General features: G+C 41.4%; 1 protein-coding gene across 1 annotated transcript in view; it reads left to right on the top strand.

The window, feature by feature from the left end:
* The window catches only part of CORIN (corin, serine peptidase), a 140,865-nt gene that overhangs the window by 57,609 nt on the left and 63,667 nt on the right, over nucleotides 1-19,589 (top strand). Inside the window, exon 6 of the mRNA XM_010574553.1 lies at nucleotides 12,581-12,694. Within this exon, the coding sequence (XP_010572855.1) occupies nucleotides 12,581-12,694 (114 nt within the window). The remainder of the gene's footprint in view (nucleotides 1-12,580; nucleotides 12,695-19,589) is intronic.

The following is a 19,589-nucleotide window of genomic DNA, read 5'->3' as shown; positions in this document are numbered from 1 at the left end:
TTTTTTTTTTCAAAAAAATCTTTGAACCTCACATGCCTTTCCAAGCTCTGTTGGAGAATGTGTGCTTGACTTATCTTCTAGTTAGAATCTAGAGCATTTATCCTGGGGCAATTACCAGCTTTCCTGAAAAATGTTTATTAGTTAGAATTGGGATTATCTAGTGGACATATACGTGTTCATGTGTCACTGCTGATATTTGTCTCTTTGTCTAGATTTTTCCTCCACAGGCTTTGCAAACTGAGTGCATGTTACCAGTGTGGAGAAACTCTTATGACATACATTCCTGATGTGACCACAGATGTACTGAACATACTGGAAAATCTGAGCCACGTGCCATTATAGTAGAACCATCCAAGTGTACAAAATGAGTCACAAAGGTGCAGTTCTGTAGACAGGGCTGCATCAGTCAGGTTGATATCCTTTCACACAAGTGACAAGTGAATACCCAGTAGGTGAGAAAATCAGCTACTCTGAAAATAGTTTCAGGAGTCCAGCTGTTGAGATTTAAGATAGATGGCTGAACTGGTTTCACAGTTCTAATGAGTTGTGAGCATGTAAGGGAGTGAGGGGGAAGCATCATCAGTCATTCATTCACATGAATCCAGTAATGCATTCAAGGTGGGGAGAAATCTCAGAAACCTTCCTAGGGGCTGCTCTACCTATCCTTACTCACAGAAATATTCCAGCTCTGTTTTACTTTCTTTCAGCTGTTACTGTGTTTTTCTGTTATTTTATTTGCTTTGACCAGCTAACATAGCTGATACTGTTAAAACTGGAAAAAAAACCCACAGTAGCTTGAATGAGAAGTAAAGCAACACAATGAGCTGGCTTACATTATTGTGAAGCTCTCATAAGAGCCCTGAAATTATTTTTCAGTTAATTTGAATGGTAAAACGCTTTCAAAAGCAGCAGTGCATATGATGCTTCTGCTTTCTATACAGCAAAACTGTGTAAGCGACAGTATGGAACTGTTGGACAATGTTCACTTTTGTGTTATTACTAAAGCGGCATTATGAATGTCTGTTTCTGTTAAAAAATGATGCACAAGAGGCCTGAACTGCACTTCATAGCCATGAGATTTGTAATAAATAATACTATTTAAGTTATATGAAAGACATAGTACATTAAAATTTAAATACAGAATGTAAATTCTATTGCATTGTTACGTGGCATATTATTTATACTGTTTGTTCTTAAAGGTACAAAAAAAATACGACAAAAACCAGTAAGACCTTTTTTCCAGTGAGAAACTGTTTTTAAATAGCTATCAGTTGTGCCAAATCATGAAAATATTTTTTGTATCCTTTTTTCCAAGAACAAATTTACAGTTTTGTCTTAGGAGATTTTATCTCTCCACAGAATTTTTTTACAATGTTTCAAGTAGTGAAAGTTAACTATATGAAAGTACTTTTTTTTCAGGTACCTTTTATTGCAAATCCTCCTGTGATCACAGTTTCATTCCTATTGGAGTGAATGTTACGGATTTTAGTCCTGACTCGGATTTAATGGAGACATTAACTTATTTTTTTTTCTTCATGTTAGTTTCTTAAAAACTATTTCTCTTTTCTTTGTTTTCTTTCTGAACAATATGAGAAAGGGACTGTACATGCTGTAATGGTTTCTGGGTATTATAATAATTCCTATATACTACAAATGCATATGTTTTCCAGTTAGTAGTTAAACTTTAAATCTGTAAAAAGCAATGAACAAAAAAAAGGAATCATGAAAAGAAATGAAAGTAAGTAAGTATGTGTATAAGTAACACATGACATTATAAGTAGAATTAAATTGTAAGTATCACAGACCTTTTCAGTTCTCTAACACAAATAAATCTTTGTGAACTTTTTACTCAGTGGCTATTGCAGCAGTTTTTCAGTTGGATACAGTCTTTTAATTAATTTTTTTCTGCTTAGAAAAGTTACAGTATTTGGTGAACAGGAAAACCATTGCTGGTAATCCGGATAATCTCCCTTCTTGGCCAGAACAGAAATAAATTTTTGTACATGTTGATAAATGGCCTGCCATGTTCAAGGGCATGGTAGAGTTAAGTGCGTGTATAACTGGAGTGAGCTTTTTCAGCTGTTTGAAGATCCCACCACAGGAGCTCTTAGCCTATTTTAAGCTGGATAAGAAGCATTTAATTGGAGCACCACATTAAGAATATCAGCAATAGTCATGAACAGTTAATGTATAACATTTTAAGATACTGTAAAAACAAATAGTTTATAGATGTATTAACACCACAACTATAGACTTTAGCAGTATTTCTCTCTTATAAAAGCATTACCTTTACCCAAGTTTAGCTTTGAATTTTGCAATAACTCAGCCAAAGAGTTCAAACTGTCTTCTAGTGGCTGTCATCATACATTATCTTGTCCTGCATAAGCTGCAATAGTGCAAACAATACAGAAAATACTCAAGAGAATTAATATAATATATACAAGGAAACTACTAATGTTCTTAACCAAATATACTTAACTAATGCAGATCTTGTTTTGTTTTGTTCCAAGAATAAAACGCCAATAAAAATTGTTCTGATACTCCATGGTGCTCAGTTTATCTTCCAGGATTTTTCACCAGGATTTTTGGTATTAATTTGTCTTTGAGGAATACCTTTGAGCAGAGATTCAAAGGCAGTATCTGGTTACAGCCAGGTATTTATTTTTCTGTTGGCAACATGAAGCTAATTATACACATCCAATACAGTATTTATTTGAGAAAAAGCTTTTAAAATCAGGAAGACATTATCTTTCTTTTGTGCCCTTGCATTCACTTAATGCAGTGAAAAGAAGAGAGAGATGATCTATGTATGAATAACATTGATACTGACCAGCTGCAAAAACAGCCATAGTGGAATAATTTTTTGAGGAAGACAAAATGTTTTTCAGGATTGTGGTGGTGTTTCGTGTGAGGGAACATTCACAGTTGAAAAAACTGTTTCCCCCAAGCACTTGTTCTTTACTTCTGTTGACTCTGCATTATATTTTATTATGTCCTTTGATTTTGTTTATTCTCCCATTCTGCCTCCCTCACCATTTATCTCTGCCTGCCTTCCTGTTCTTTGCCTGTTTCTTTTCCAGCTTGGAGTTTCCTATGTGGCCTTTTTAGACCACTTCACTTGAGTGGAAGAGAAAGGTCTTTTGTATTCTTTTTCCCACAGGGTTTTGCATCATAAGGACATAGAGAAATGGACAGTTTCCTGGGGGGAAGGAGTTGCCAACTTTCCCAATTCTGTGATCATGATCCTAGTATCAAAACTTTCTAGAATTGACAGCTACAAGATGCATACATTGTACCGCAGGGTACATAGGGTATAGGGAGCAGGTGATGAAAATTTGCAGGCAAGAGAATACAGGGATTCCTCTGTGTCCTGCTGTGCTATTGTGACTGTAATTGAGTCAGACAGAAAGTCCATCTATCTTGTAATGCTAACTCCAAAAGCTGCCAAAATCAGATGCCCAGAGAAGAATAGGAGAACAGGGCAAGACTATGTGGCAATACTTTTCCAAGATACTCCTGCATTTTCCATCTGTTTGAGATTCAAGGACTTTTCTGTAATTTGTGACCCAATAGGTTTTTATTCTATTGATGTGTCCCTTTGTTTCATGGATCTATGTACATTTTAGCATCTGTAGTATCCTGTTGCAAAGTATTACAGATTATCTATGCATTGTATGAAGAGTACCACCTTTTGATTGTTTTAAAGGCAATTTTATTTGATACCGCCTAGTTCTTTCATAGCATTAGACAGTGAATGTTGCCTCCTCTTCACTTCAGAAAAAAAATTAGCAGCACTTTTTGTGGTTGTTTTCACAGATATACAGTGCTTTATCTGTTGCTATACCTTGAAATGCAACGAGACACCAATCTTGAGGACCGTCGAATAATGTTTATTTCAGTCTGTGCTATCTGGGGGATGTGCTATGCTTTCCAGGGACGTGCTTGCATCATCTTCCATAATGGCATTCCAATAATCTAGCTGGGAAGTACAGGACATAAATGGTCTTGGCTCCTCAGAGACACTTTTGATAGTACACCAGATGCAGGTAAAATAAAGCACTTCTTGCCACCAGTGATGTTTAGTCAGGAATTTTGGAAGCTTTTCCAGACTGTAAGCCTTTCTGGGGAAGGTTTAAACCAAGCAAGTTTCGCTATCAGCAAGGATTGCTTCCATTTTCTTTGGGTTCCTTTTACGTAACATTGTTTCTTCTTCAGGAGTCTGGGTGTGTGAATATTTGCATGATTATATTAATAATTGTGTGAATTATTGACAGAGGTATCAGTAATTAACATTTCCCAGCACATTCCTTTATAATAACACCTTTACAATTTTTGACAATTTTGGCAAATTTGAGTGGAATGGTCCATAATTTTTTTACTTCAGACATCTATTTTAGGTTTTATTTCTTCTTCTTCTTCTGCTTTGTTTCAAACAGTCTCAGCATTTCTGAGTATGCAACTGTTCACCTGTGTTGAAGAAAGTCTTATAAATGGTTGCATATCTAAGTCCTCTAGGTTTCAGATCAAATATCGAAACTTAACATTCAAGAAAAGTGTTTGTTTTACAGCATAAGACAAGGCTTTTATAATTTCCATTAAAATCTGATCTTTGGAGGTATGATCAAATTGTCAACCTTCTGAAAACTTCTTGCGCAAGCTCAGTAGAAATCAGAAACTACATTCATTGGAGGTACTGTTCACAATGTGTGTGCTCTCCTTGCCCTGAACACTGCACTGACTGGACCAAACACATCCAGTCATCACCTGTCAGAAGACTGCGAGAGGTGAGATTAATTTTTCTTAAAATTCCTTCTGACTACTGCTGGGTGCTAAAACTGAGAGAAGGAAAACTGATTTCATTCTTCCTCTTGTTTGCATATAACATACAAGATAAATAGGAAGATGCTCACTTTAAGTAAGAAGAAATGGAGAAGGGGATTAGGATGGAAATCAGAATGGATAGGAGCAGAATAGGATATGAGATGTATTAGGAAGGGAGAGTCAGAATGATTTATAAGTGTTTGAACACATTTTTACTCACAGATCAGAAATTAATATGGGACTCCAGGACCTTTGCGCTTCTGATCTGTAGGAAAAATGGTCAGATAAATATCCTTTGTTTTTTACCTTTGTTCTCCCAGGCCAAATTGGCATCTTCACACAGAAGGTAGAAGTCTGTTACTGTTGCTGTCTTAGTACCAGTGAAGATCTGTACTGGTGGAGATCAGTAAGCAAATCAAGATGGTTCCTTTAATGGTTCTTTTTGATCTATTTATGCTGTTTTCTTCTTTGAACATGCAGGGAGTTGCATAAAAGCCCAAGTTAGAAGAATGTAAGATTTCCAAGTCAGTTAAAGTTGCCTTCCAACCTCAAACAGCCTTTCTTGTATGATGAATTACAATCTTTTGATTATGTTATCATATTCTATTTTTACCTTATGTCATCATCTGTGGGATAAACACTGGTCTACAAGGAACTAGAGCCCATACTGAGGAAGGCTCTTGTTTCTAGGGCCCCCTGTAGGGTTTACTGATTGTAGCAATTGGAAAGTGCAGTGCATAAGGCAGGGAAAGTGGAGAAATAAAAAGATTAGCTCATGATAAAAAAAACCCGTGATGTTTTAATATAGAATGAGATTCTTTCTCTGTCACTATTGCAGAGACCATGTGTAATGTTGGGCAAAGCAGTGGAATCAAAATTTTCTCAACTGTTCTTTGTATACTTCCAATTAACTGGACTCTTCATTTGTATAGCTGGGATTTATTTGCAATTGGAGCATGCTCTTGCAGCTACAAGTAAGGGTAACAGGAATTATTCTTTGAACATGTAAAATAACATCAGAGTCTTTACTCTCCAGAAAAAAAAAAATCACATACTGATGTGTCTTAGGTTGGGCAATTGAAGTTAGTATTCATTGTTACTTATAATTTTCACCTTAATATCTCTGTGCCTCATTTTTTTCCCCTGTAAAATGAGAATGTGAATGCTATCTAATCTTATGTTGCTGTTAAGACTAGCGTATTTTTTGCTGTTTGTGATACCCTTCCAAAAATGATAGAATAGAGGTGAGGCTGTAACTCTTCAGTTAGAAGTTAGGAAACATGTCCAACCACACGGTGAGTAGTGAGGGAACCTCCTGAGGAGCACATTATAGGGATGTGCAAAAGGATGGCGCTGGTGGTTTTGCCCTACCTGGCTTCTGATTAAGAGTCATAAACATTAAATGGAACACACTAGTTGAAAAATTTTATTTTAAAGTCCCTTACGTATTTTGGGCACCTTTCCGTAAAGTTAGAAACCTTCATTAAAATATATTCCATAGGCAGCTTTCACTGCAATAACCATGGCCCCATTACACAACTGGAGAATAATGTTTTTATTGGAAAATCATGATCATGTGCTGCCCAAGTGGAAAGTACACCTGGGAATGTAATAGAAAAGATTTTGAAATTATTCACATAAGTTTTTATTACAAACACGTTTTTCATACAAGGATGTGTGTGTCAGTTGATTAAGATTGCCCTGTTTCTTGGGGATGATAAAATAATATTTCAGGCTTGGAAAAGCATGTAAATAATGTTGAAAAACAGATAATCCTCTGCTGCAAAAAGTTGAGAGTAAAAATGAAGGTGCTGAGAGTGTGTGTGTGTGTGTGTGTGTATCCATTGCCATAGAGCAATAGAAAGGACTGCTATGCCAGGACCACAAATAAAATTGGAAATCTGGATGATTAATTGCACTTGCAGTCAGCGCAAGCTGGAGCTATTTGTCATTTTTGAAAAACACACTCTGCGTGTTTAGGCATGTCTGGTGTCAGTGGTACATCACAGCATCCACTGTGCACCTAGTGGTTTGGCAAATTGTGAAGAATATCATGTTGCTATAGAGAAGGGCTGATAGTGAGCAGAAATGATGATGATATTTTTTTGTGGGCACATTAAAGGTCCTTCTTTAGTCCCAAGGGCAGATTTAACAGGTGTAATAGTCTTTTCATGACTGCCTGTTGAGATCTTTTAAAATGGGGTGTTCCCTACATGGCAATTTTAAATGGCATTGTTCTATCTCAAAAATGGTATTGTTTCCATTGAGATTTATCTTTCAGGTTTTCCTCTTGACCTTCTTGCATTCAGTGATGTTACTCAGAGCTATCCTAATGTATCCCAAAATTCAATTCCTGTGGGAAATCTTGACTATCAACTCACTGGTGTGAAAATAAGTTCGTAAGACTCCTGCAGCATTAACTTTGTAGTACTGAGGCTAATGATTTTTCTCATCAAAGAGCCCAAGAAAACAGATAAGTTTTTTCATCTTTTTATAGGTATAGAGCTAAGGCCCAGACTGCCTGAATTGTCCAAGGTGATGCAAATAGTTTGCAGCAGAGCTGGGAAGAGAACCTTTATCTCTGGAAAACCTAAAAGATTCCTTATTCTGTAAGAACATCTTGCCTTGCCTAGGCTTTTTTTTTATGGCGTTGCTTCATAGTGCTTTTATAAATCAGCTTATCTTCAACAAATAAGATCACATATGGAATTTTTGCAAGTAGCTCATTTTTTTCGCTATTGAAATTCAAGTCAAGCTTATGGTATTTAATAAGACAAGGCACGAAATTCAGTTTTACTAGAGGAAATAATGAGTTTTTCAAAGAAATTTTCTGTCTGCTCTTGAACCACAAAATAATGGGGAAGTTTTATAAATCAGAAAATAGAAAAGAAAGAATTTTAGGGAAAAGGATGATGGAGGCTGGTACTGTGTAAGGGAATATTAGCTGTATTTTCAGGTGTGATTTTCCTTAAAATGAGGCAGTGGTATTTCCATCAGATTTAAGAGCAGTTATCATGAGATAGATAATACTTCGCAACTGTGAAAATCATAATATACTGACAACAGAAGGTGATTTTGCACCCTACTGAAAATCCTTCTGGATGTCAAAACATGACTGTTCAAACCAGTTATTAATATTCTAATGCCTAGGAGTTGGGTTATTTGGAGAGTGCTCAGGAAAGTGTAGTTTTCAAGAAAGCGGATGCTCACTTTGCGGATGGTGGCATACCTTATATGCTGCGCAGGGACAACGGGTACACTACTTTTGCGATGAAAGATGTCTTCCATGTGTACTGTGAAGTCTTGGAAAGGCAGAGGTGGCATCTGGGATAACTGAAAGAATAATGGAGAACTGAGGACAAGGAATACGTGCCTGTCAATATCACATTATTTTTCTAATATAGCTGGCCAGAGGCATCAAACAGCAGTTGGAACTTGAGATATGTCTTTGACTGTCAGGTAGTATCAGACTGACAGAAATAAGGCACCACAGGGAGCCAGGCTGAGCGATCAGCCTGCTGTAACCCAACAGTGAAGGACCTGAGGTCACCATCAGGGAGCAGCGGGAGCGGGGCTGCTCCCTCCGGGCAGGCAAGCTGGGAGCTGAGGTCAGGCTGTGCTGGCATGCAGAGCCTGAATGCAGCAGACAGAGCTGGCCTCAGACGTGGCAAAGTGATGAACCAGGTCCAGGGTCCAGCCAGAGAGCCCAGTCAGGAGGTGGGACCAGAGTCAGGTCTGGTGACAAGGCTCCAGTATGGCTCCAAGCCCACCTAGGAACCAGGGCCAAAGTGAGGGCTGCAGACCAGCTACGGTGTATATATGAGGGATCCGTCCAGGAGCTGGAGCTGGATATAAGGCTGTGCCTACAGCAGTGCTCAGGGGGGGCTTGAGCCCATGGGCAGGGTGTGGGTCCCAGGTGAGGCTGGTCAGGGCCATTCGAGGCTTATTGGTGCACTCGTGGCTCTGACAGTCGCTATGGGCAGGTGGTACTGGTGGATTCAAGAATGCAAAAGAATGACAAAAAGCTGTATTCTAGGCTGTAGGTTGTACCTGGTAGCTGCAGATTAAGGACAGCAGTGAAAAGAAAACCAACACAACTGAGGAATAGTACAAAACTGTGGAGATTTCAGGCTTAGCTCTAGAAAGGGTCCTGGTCATCATTGGAAGTGCTTCGAGAGAGTGAGAAGAGAGAAAGGTATTAGACTAACACGAAGACTGACAAACTGTCCCTTGCCAAAGTGAAGGGCAACAGCAGGGCTGAAGGATACTGGTCTCCCACCAACAGCCAAAATTCCCAATAAGAGACTTGTGAAGACCAGCATGCTTCAACAAGTAAGAGGCTTAGTTTGTCAGAACAGGGAGATAAACTTTTTTTTCTTCTGATTTAGGTTTGGAGTTTAAGGAATACACTGCTATAAACCACTTCGAATTGTTCACCTGATTCCTTGTCATTGGACAACTCCCTTGGGCCTCCTATCCTTCAGCTTTTTACATGTGGGAAAAAAAGAGGCATAATACTTGCTATCCTGCCGTCTAAAGCACTGTAAGATAAAAGCCATGTGTTCGAGATTTTAAGAAAAAAGTTTTTATCAACTTTTCTTTTATGATACACTTATTAAAATCAAAAGATACATCACTAAATAATGAATTCCTGAAATTCTATGACACAGTATGGCTTAACAACCAAATAAAGCAAATAAAAATTGATGTAGCAGCATGGAAAGTCAATAATTACTAGTTCATGTTTCTCATCTCTTTCTACATTTCATCTTTTATATCCTTAAATTGTATATGCATGCTTTATGAAACACCGTCAGATTTCATCAGTACTACTTTGCTTTCCATTTTGTTTCATTTTTATATTTCTATTCTTCTGAAGACATATAAAATGAGATTACTTGTATGCTCTGAGTTACTTCACAACAGACTGTTTTGTTGGAAGAGATTAAAAAGAACTTTCTCTCCTTTTTGTAAGTGCAATGTTTGCTCCAGAAAGAGGAGTTTAAATGGGACATTAGCAGTGTGTGAGTTTAGGACTGATCCTTCACTTAATCTCAGTTTTTGTTTGCCCAAAAATGTGCTTAATCAACACATTCTTGTGGTTAGTACTTCACTGTTAAGGATTAATTCCTTATACTAGGAATTCTACTGAGTGCAGCACCAAGTAAAATGTTGACACAAACATCATCATGGTCATTGATTTATTAATGGCTTAATCTGAAATTTATGTAGTCTGTTACCTTTGTGCTATCATATATGCAGTACCAAACTGAGGTCATAAAAGCTCATGCTACTAAAAATTACATCATTAGATTTTGGTTATTTTTCCTTAATTTAATTTTAAACTGTATTCTGCATGAATATACTTGTTGGTAGACAAGTTATGAGGAATACAAAACTATGATGAGAATACTCAATATGCATTTTTTTGCTTTTGAGATGTAGATTATAAATATACTTTCCAGACTTAAGATGTTAAGCATCAGGTTCAGAGAATAAAGGGAGAAGAAATAGGAACTGTATTCTCCTATAGGAATCAGAAAAATGCAAATTTAGGCATTTTAAAATGAGAAATAGGGAGCTATGTTGTGATCAGGTGCAAAATGATGTTAATGGAGGAAGAGATTCTATAGCTGCTGCTGCTGAAACTGATGTTTTTTCATACCTGTGATTTGCATTGTGGTAAAGTTTGAAAGCTACAATTAGAGATCTTTATTGTTCTTGGCAAACTTGGATACAAAGTTTGAATTACAGTGGAATTTCTATGAGTAGAATTTTGAACTTTCATGAGATTTTATTCTTCAAACTTGCTGTTCTTACACATGGATACATTTAAGAACTTTACAGTGGCAAAGTGACAGGATTTTTCTCCTCGATCTCTGAAAGCTGTTTCTCATTTCAGATATATATGCTTAAAGTAAAGTTACTGGGGTTTTTTGCTGATCCTTTACTGGAGGTGGAACTTTCTGTTTTGTTTAGCTTTGTTGAGTAGCCTGACTGTTAACTGTGGCTTTTGAAAAAAAACCAAACAAAAAAACAAAACCCCAAACCAATAACCAGGTTCTGTACTGAATATTTGCTTTTCTGCTTGACATCTTTACTTTGCATCCCCATGTAATTTTCACTTGATATCTTTCCCTGTCTGTATGCTTTACAGGGATTTTTCTCAGTCAGTGTTTTTTAAAGCAAAGGCTTGGAAGTTTGGTCTCCATTGCTGTTCACAAAGCTGCTTGCTCACTCCTCCCCCCCACCCCCTGGTGGGATGAGGAGGAGAAAATATATAAAAAGGCTCATGGGTCGAGACAAGGACAGGGAGGGATCACTCACCAATTATAGTCATGGACAAAAACCGGACTCAACTTGGGGAAAAAAACAAAATCAATTTAATATACTACAAATCAAATCAAAGCAAGGATAATGAAAAGTAAACCCAAATCTTAAAACACCTTCTCCCCACCCCTCCCTCCTTTCTGGCTCAACTCCACTCCCGATTTTCTCTACCTCCTCCCCATCAGCAGCACAGGAGGACAGGGAATGGGGGTTGGGGTCAGTTCATCACACGCTGTCTCTGCTGCTCCTTCCTCCTCAGGGGGAGGAGGACTCCTCACTAGTCCCCTCTCCAGCGTGGGTCCCTTCCCATGGGCTGCAGTCCTTCAGTCACGGCCTGCTCCAGCGTGGGCTTTCCCATGGAGTCACGGCCATCTTGGGGGTATTCACCTGCTCCGGCGTGGGCCCCTCCCCGGGCTGCAGGTGGGCATCTGCTCCCCCGCTCCCCTCCATGGGCTGGGGGGACACAGCCTGCCGTCTCACCAGGGGCTGGGGGGGCATCCCCTCCTCCTGCGCACCTCCTCCCCTCCTTCCTCACTGACCTCGGTGTCTGCAGAGGGGTTCCTCTCACATCCCACTCCCCCTACTCACTGCAGGTTTCCCTTTTAAAATCTGTTCTCCCAGAGGCGCTACCACCATCGCTGATGGGCTCAGCCTTGGCCAGAGGTGGGTCCTACTTGGAGCCAGGGAAGCTTCGAGCAGCTTCTCACAGCAGCCACCCCTGCGGCCCCCTCCCCCACTACCAAAACCCCGCCACACAAACCCAAAACAATTGCATGGACTAAGGTGTAAACAAATTAATGGTGATCTGCATCTCTAAATTTTAAGTGCCTTGAAGGACTTGAATGGGAAGGTGTTACGAGTTCCCTCACTCTGAACATAATGGCCCTGCAAGGTATCTCCGATGGGATACCTAAAGCTCTACGGCTTTTTTTGTCTCTTTAGGTACCTCAATTCCCCATATATCAAATAGCAATGATTACTGTCTTCTGGTATTCAGGGAATTACAAGAATGTTTGAGGAATCCTTCCTCTCTAGAAAGGTGTTTGTGCTATGAAACTGTTAAGTCGCAACCTGGTAGTCTTTTCCTGAACACCTAGGCTGGGAAGATCAATTTATTGTAACTTTAGTTGGATATTTAATCTGGTGCATCTATTTAATGGAGAAAAAAAGAGCTTGTTTAATCCTATACTAAGGTCAGTTTTTAACAGTTACTCTGTACAGCTGCTTTTTAGAGGTAATGGCAGATTGAAGCTCACTGATTAACTCAGATGAAAATCCTGGTTTGTACGTGCTTGAGTTTGATTAATTTGGGGTTTGTTGCTTAAGTGCATCAGTGAAGACTCATTGTTCTAACTATCTTTCATTTCTGCTTATTTCTTCTTAGGCTGAAAAGTTTAACATGCATTCTTTCTTTTTTTCTCTTTTCCAGCACTGTGCGGAGGAGAGGAGAGTTTCTTGTGTGCCAGTGGGATCTGCATCCCAGGGAAACTGCAGTGTAATGGCTACAATGACTGTAATGATTGGAGTGATGAGGTCCATTGCAGTAAGTTTCTTAAACCTTGCAGTGTTCCATTGAAGCACTGAATCCATTCAGGGAGACCTAAAAAATAAAGAAGGCTATTGGTACAGAATAGGAGCTTTTCATGGTATTTGTGTATATTGACATTTGGACTCTCACAGTTGCCATTGAATGTGTTTACCCTTGCTCACTCTGGCCACAGCATGTGTTTCTTATCTATCAAATTTTATGCCTGGAAGCAGATTCTAAGTTTTCTGCAAGGAGCCATGTGGAAATCAGAAGTATTTTGGGGCGTTTTTTTTTTTTTTAAAAAACAATAACATGCATCAGAAGAGCACTTCTGATAATAAGCTGAAGACTGTTAGTTGTATCTTTTTCCTAGTCCTTGGCATTGATTTTACAGCAAATGTACAACCATCTGTTTAGAAAATTCTCTTGGCCTCAACCCTGGATGTGGTTTATTTAAATAAATCCCAGTATATGGTGCAGTAGAAAAGAAAAATGAATATATGTGCTTAATATCTTAATTTCTTATTTATTTCTCTGTGCTAGTGTATATCTTTAGAGTTCCTATGTGTTTTTCTTTGTTGACAAAAACATCCTTGGACTACTAGTACCTTTAGAAAAGCTGAGCAAATGTACAGTAGGAAAAAAATGAAAAGGAAAAAAAATGAAAGAAAAAAGGAAAATGTGGAACAATGGCTAAATAGGAACTAAGGTAAGACATGATGCCACAAAACAGTGCTGTGCATTCAGACTTTGGAAAATGTCAGAGCTGGGGTTGAGTTCCAAACTGTGCAGTTAGACTCACCTCAAAAGATTTGTTCTTATTAGTGATTTAAGAGCCTGGGCATTCCAAGGCACACAAAGCTGCTTTTAAGGAAGTTGCTGATAGATTTTATCTGGGATACTCCAAGGAATAAATGATGGCTGCAATTTCCTCCTGGTCTCAATATGAATGAGGCTAGAGCTTGCTTTTCCTTTAATAGCCTACAGTTTATTTAATGGGGGTTGATATAATTTCTGTTGCATAAAAAGTATTGTATGTTTTTATCTTTGAATTTTTCCTGTCAGTGTTAACTTCAGGTTTTAATGTAAGCTAAAAAATTTAAAAATGCCTATGAGACTATGGCTCTCAAGTTCCATTAGAAATAGGAAAAGAAGAAATTAGTAATATAAGAATAAAAATATTGCATGTCTTGAAAAAACAAGCATTATAAATTTCATAAGTTAAGATTACCTTTGAAAGAAAGCCTGTCTGTTAAATGATACAGAGTTTATAGGCAGAGGATGTATTTTATTAGGGTACTTGGTAAGAGTTGGGGAGAGGGGGTGGAGGTCAAGTAAGACCTTCTTGAGTTACACAGCACAAATAGAAAACCGAAGGAGGACTTATTTGCCTGAAAGCTTGTCTGACAAAAGATGCTGTGTTTCCTGCAGTCCTTGCCCTTCTCAAATTCTTAAGTCACCTCATAGAATCATAGAATAGTTTGGGTTGGAAGGGAACTTTAGAGGTCATCTAGTTCCAACCCCCTTGCAATGAACAGGGACGTCTTCAACTACATCAGGTTGCTCAGAGCCCTGTCCAACCTGACCTTGAAAGTTTCCAGGGATAGGGCATCTACCACTTCTCTGGGCAACCTGTTCCAGTGTTTCACCACCCTCATCACAAAAAATGTCTTCCATATATCTAGTCTGAATCTACCCTCTTGTAGTTTAAAACCATTACCCCTTGTCCGATCACTACAGACCCTACTAAAAAGTCTGTCCTCATCTTTCTTATAAGCCCCCTTTAGCTACTGGAAGGCTGCAATAAGGTTTCTCTGGAGCCTTCTCTTCTCCAGGCTGAACAACCCCAACTCTCTCAGCCTTTCCTCATAGGAGAGGTGTTCCATCTCCTCTGATCATTTCTGTGGCCCTCCTCTGGACTTGCTCCAACAGGTCCATGTCTTTCCTGTACCAAGGACTCCAGAGCTGGACACAGTACTCCAGGTGGGGTCTCACCAGAGCAGAGGGAGAGAATCACCTCCCTTGACCTGCTGACCATCTTTTGATGCAGCGCAGGATATGGTCAGCTTTCTGGGCTGCAAACACACATTGCTGGCTCATGTCGCGCTTTTCATCCACCAGTACCCCCAAGTCCTTCTCCTCAGGGCTATTCTCAATCCCCAGCCTGCATTGATACGCCGACCCAGGTACAGGACCTTGCACTTGGCCTTTTTGAACCTCATGATCATCCAACCAATTTGTCATGCACCGAACAGTCCCTCCATCAAATCCATATCTCTCCATTTAGAGAGAAGAGTGTTGGGGGGACTATGTCAAAGGCCTTACAGAAGTCCAGATAGATGACACCTGTAGCTCTTCCCTTGTCCACCGATGTAGTGACTCCATCACAGAAGGCCACTAGGTTGCTCAGCAAGACTTGCCCTTGGTGAAGCCATGCTGGCTGTCTCAAATCACCTCATTGTCCTCCATGTGCCTTAGCATAGATTCTAAGAGGATCTGTTCCATGATCTTCCCAGGCATAGAGGTGAGGCTGACAGGTTGGTAGTTCCCAGGGTCCTCCTTTCTACCCTTTTAAAAAATGGGTGCAATGTTTCCCTTTCTCCAGTCACAGGGGACATCATCTGACTGCCATGACTTTTCAAATATCATGGAGAGTGGCTTGGCAACTACCTCAGCCAGTTCGCTCAGGAATCTGGGGTGCATCTCATCAGGTTGCATAGACTTAGATATGTTCAGGTTCCTCAGGTGGTCACGAACCTCATCTTGTCTTACAGTGGGAGGGACTTGGCTTCCCCAGTCCCTGTCTTGTGGTCCATCCACTTGAGAGGTGTGGGAAGAGAGGTTGCCGGTGAAGACTGAGGCAAAACCAATTGTTGAGTACCTCAGCCTTCTCCTTGTCTGTTGTTACCAGTTTGTCAGTTGTGTTCATTGGGGGGTATGCTTTCTTTGACCTTCCTTTTCTGACTGACATATCTATAGAAGCCCTTCTTATTATTCTTTGTGTCCCTTGCCAAGTTCAGCTCCAGCTGCACCTTGGCCTTCCTGACCCCATCCCTACACAACCAGGCAGTGTCCCTATACTCTTCCCAGGATACCTGTTCCTGCTTCCACTGCCTGTGCATTTCCTTCTTGCCCTTCAGTTTGACCAGCAGGTCTTGACTCATCCATGCCAGTCTCTTGCCATCCTTTCCTGATTTCTTACACCTGGGGATCGAGACCCCTTGTGGTCTATGGAAGGCGTCCATGAAGATCTGCCAGCTCTGTTGTGCTCCCTTATCCCTGAGGGCAGTTTCCCAGGAGGTCCTATTGACTAACTCCTTGAAGAGCTGGAATTTTGCTTTCCTAAAATTCAGGGTCCTGACTTTACTCTTCACCTGTCCCACGTCCCTCAGGACTGCAAACTCCACCAGTGCATGATCACTGCAGCCCAGGCTGCCTGCAATCTTGACGTCACTGATTAGCTCACTTGTGTTGGTGACCATCACGTCCAGTACTGCATCCCCTCTGGGAGGGCTGTCTATTACCTGGCTTAAGAAGTTATCTTCAGTGCACTCCAGGAGTCTCCTGGATTGCCTATAGCTCACTGTGCTACTTTTCCAGCAGATGTCAGGGTCGTTGAAGTCCCCCAGCAGGATGACTGCCTGTGAGCATGATGCGTCCTGTAGCTGGAGTAAGAAGGCTTCGTCAATAGGCTCCCCTTGATCAGACAGGCTGTAGTAGACACCAACCATCAGGTTCCCTTTGTTGCCTCGGTCTCTTAATTCTTATCTGTAAGCTTTCAACCTGCTCTTGGCTATTCTTCAGAGACAGCTCTTCACAATCTATCCATTTCTTGATGTAGAGGGAAGCCCCTTGTGGTGGGTTGACCCTGGTTGGATGCCAGGTGCCCACCAAAGGCGCTCTATCACTCCCCCTCCTCAGCTGGACGGTGGGGAGAAAATATAACAAAAGGCTTGTGGGTCAAGATAAGGACAGTTTAATAAAGTGAAAGCAAAGGTCACGCGCGCGAAAGCAAAGAAAAAAAAAATGATGTTATTCTCTACTTCCCATCAGCAGGCGATGTCTGGCCACTTCCTGGGAAGCAGGGCTTCAGTACGCGTAGTGGTTGCTCCAGAAGACAAAATGCCCCCCTTCCGTCTCCCTTTACTTAGCTTTTATATCTGAGCTGACATCATATGGTATGGAATATCTGTTTGTTTAGTTTAGGTCAGCTGTCCTGGTTATGTGCCCTCCCAAGATCTTGCCCAGCCCCAGCCTGCCATTGAGGAGAGGGCAAAAATGTTGGAGAGACAGCCTTGATGCTGTGCCAGCACTGCTCAGCAGTAGCCAAAACACTGGTGTGCTATCAACACCTTTCTAGCTACTGATGCAGAGCACAGTGCTATGAGGGCTGCTATGGGGAGTATTAACTCCATCTCAGCCAGACCCAATACAATCTAGGTCAACCCACCACACCCCTCCACCCCTCCTTCTTCCCCTGTCCCTTCTGAACAGCCTGTAGCCATCAATAGCTGCACTCCAGTCATGGGATTCATCCACCAAGCTTCAGTAATGCCAACTAGGTTGCAGCTTTCTAGCAGCATGGTGGCCCACCCCCTGTTTGTTGCCCATGCTGCATGTGTTGGTGCAGAGGCACTTCAGCTGGGCTGTTGGCCGTGTCACCTTCTTAGAGGAACACACCTTAATTCCTTTGAGGTATTTCACCAGTGTTCCCCTGTTGACTGCTATTACTTCAGGAGCCCCTGTCTCGTCTCCGTAAGACTTCCAAGTGTGCTTCAGTGTACCCAGCACGTCTCAGAGCAGCAGGCTGAGGGCCCTTGCTGGCACCCCATCCCTCTAACCTTGGTGTGTTTTCCCACAGCTTGTCATGGGCAGGCCTGATATTATCCCCCTCCCCCTTCAAGTCTAGTTTAAAGCTCTGTCAATGAGCCCTGCTAGCTTGTGAGCAAAGACCCTCTTTCCCCTTTGAGAAAGGTGAATCCCATCTGATGCCAGGAGGCCTGTTGCCATGTAAACCATCCCATTATCAAAAAACCTGAAATTGTGACAGTCACAGCAGCCATGGAGCCATGTATTAGACTGGGTCCATCTATTTCTTCCAGTGCTGCTGCCTCCAATGGAAGGATAGAGGAAATAATTACCTGTGGTCCAGATTCCCTTACCAACCATCCCAAGGCCCTAAAGTCTCTTGATCGCCCTTGGACTACACATTGCAGCTTCATCGCCACTCACATGGAAAAGCAATAATGGGTAATAGTCTGAGGGCCATGCCAGGCTAGGAAGTTTCCTAGTGATGTCCTTAACCCGGGCCCCAGGGAGGCAGGAGACTTCTGTAGGAGGAGGGTCTGTCTGGCACATTGGACCCTCTGTTGCCCTCATAAGGCAGTCACCTGCAACTATAACCTGTCTTTTCTGCCTCGTGGAGGTGGTCGTGATACAGAGGGTAGGCCTTTCTGACCTTGGCAATACCTCTGGTGTAGATCGACCATCATCCACATCATCCATTGACTGGCCTTCCACATCCAGAGCCTCATACCTGTTGTACAGAGGCACGTGGGAAGGCGAGGTGGGCAAGGAGAGGGTTCATCTGCCACCCTGAGTGTGGACTTGCCTCCATTGACTCCTTTCCTATAAGCTACTGCCTTCTGCCTGGTGAGGGGGGGATACAGGATCCCCTTGATCATGTTTTTTTTCTGGTGGCTGTTCTTGTTTCTGTCTCAGGGAGTACAGAGCATGGTTCCATCAGTCTGTCTCTTTCTCAGACTCCCTGATGCTCCTTAACCTTTCTACTTCCTCTTGTAGCTCCGCCACCAAGCTGAGCAGATCATCCACTTGGTTACACCTCACACAACTGTTCTCACTACTGCCATCCATTACCAGTGAAAGGCTCTGGCACAGGCAGCAGCCTGAGACCTGGATGGCTGCATGTTTTCATGGGAGCTCTGGGTTGCCACATCCATTCTGATGAGTCCATAGGACATAGCTTTCTGCCAGGTGGATGCTGTAGCTAAGCTCCTTCTGAGAGGGTGATGACTGCCAACTGAGCTCACCTCTTGAGCTGGTAGGGTGAAGACACCGTGCCGTGCAAACTGCCGCACCACACTCTGGTCGCTCATGCACCTTAGGCTGCTCTTTATAGGTGTGGGAGTGGCTGCGGTTCCTCTGGCAATGCCCAGGCCTCAGTCAGCATCTCCTGCGAAAGCTGCTGGCTCCTAGTGGGTCTCTCCGCTCCCCTGGTGTTTCCCTGCCTCAGGAAGCATCCCTGCGCACCAAGATCTGCAGCTCTCCTGTGGATTGGGCTGGCTCCAGAGCAGGCCAGAGCAGCTCACCTCAGTGACTGACCATGATTAGAGGAACATTTTTACCAAAACTTAGTATTAAGGCATGGAAATACACCATTAAGACACTGAGGGCAACTCTTACCTTGTAGTAGTCATTTTTATTGCCAAGTAATGACCCTAAAATTATGGGGTTTGCACAGCAGTGTTTTTATTCCTGGTTTAAGTTAAACACACTTTTTTAAAGGTGCATCAGTTTGGGATTTTTGGTTTGGTTTTCATTACCTTCCCTCTTCAGAGTGCTACAAAGAAGAGACCTTTGGGGATCCTATCAGTTCATGTCCCCTTTTCTGACAAAGGCCACAGCCATGTGTGAGGGCAGCTATGTTCTTAATCTCATTGGAACGAAGAGGTTTCTTCTGTTGAGAAAAAAGCAAAACTACTAAATTTTCATTAATGAAAAATAAATGGCAAAAATGACAATTAACCCTAAAAATATATTTTCTTTAAGTCCAGCCAATGTAAATGAGTTTTAAGTGTATGAGTAGTTTGAAGACTCTGCCTTATTCCTGTAGTGATCATTATAGATAACTGAAGGTTATAATATTATAACGAATTCATAATTACATCTA

This window comes from Haliaeetus leucocephalus, unplaced genomic scaffold (genome assembly GCF_000737465.1).
Source record: "Haliaeetus leucocephalus isolate CR32 unplaced genomic scaffold, Haliaeetus_leucocephalus-4.0 Scaffold439, whole genome shotgun sequence".
NCBI classification, from domain to species: Eukaryota; Metazoa; Chordata; class Aves; order Accipitriformes; family Accipitridae; genus Haliaeetus; species Haliaeetus leucocephalus.
Note: the sequence above shows the minus strand (reverse complement) of the source record. Positions and strands in the feature narration are given on the sequence as shown.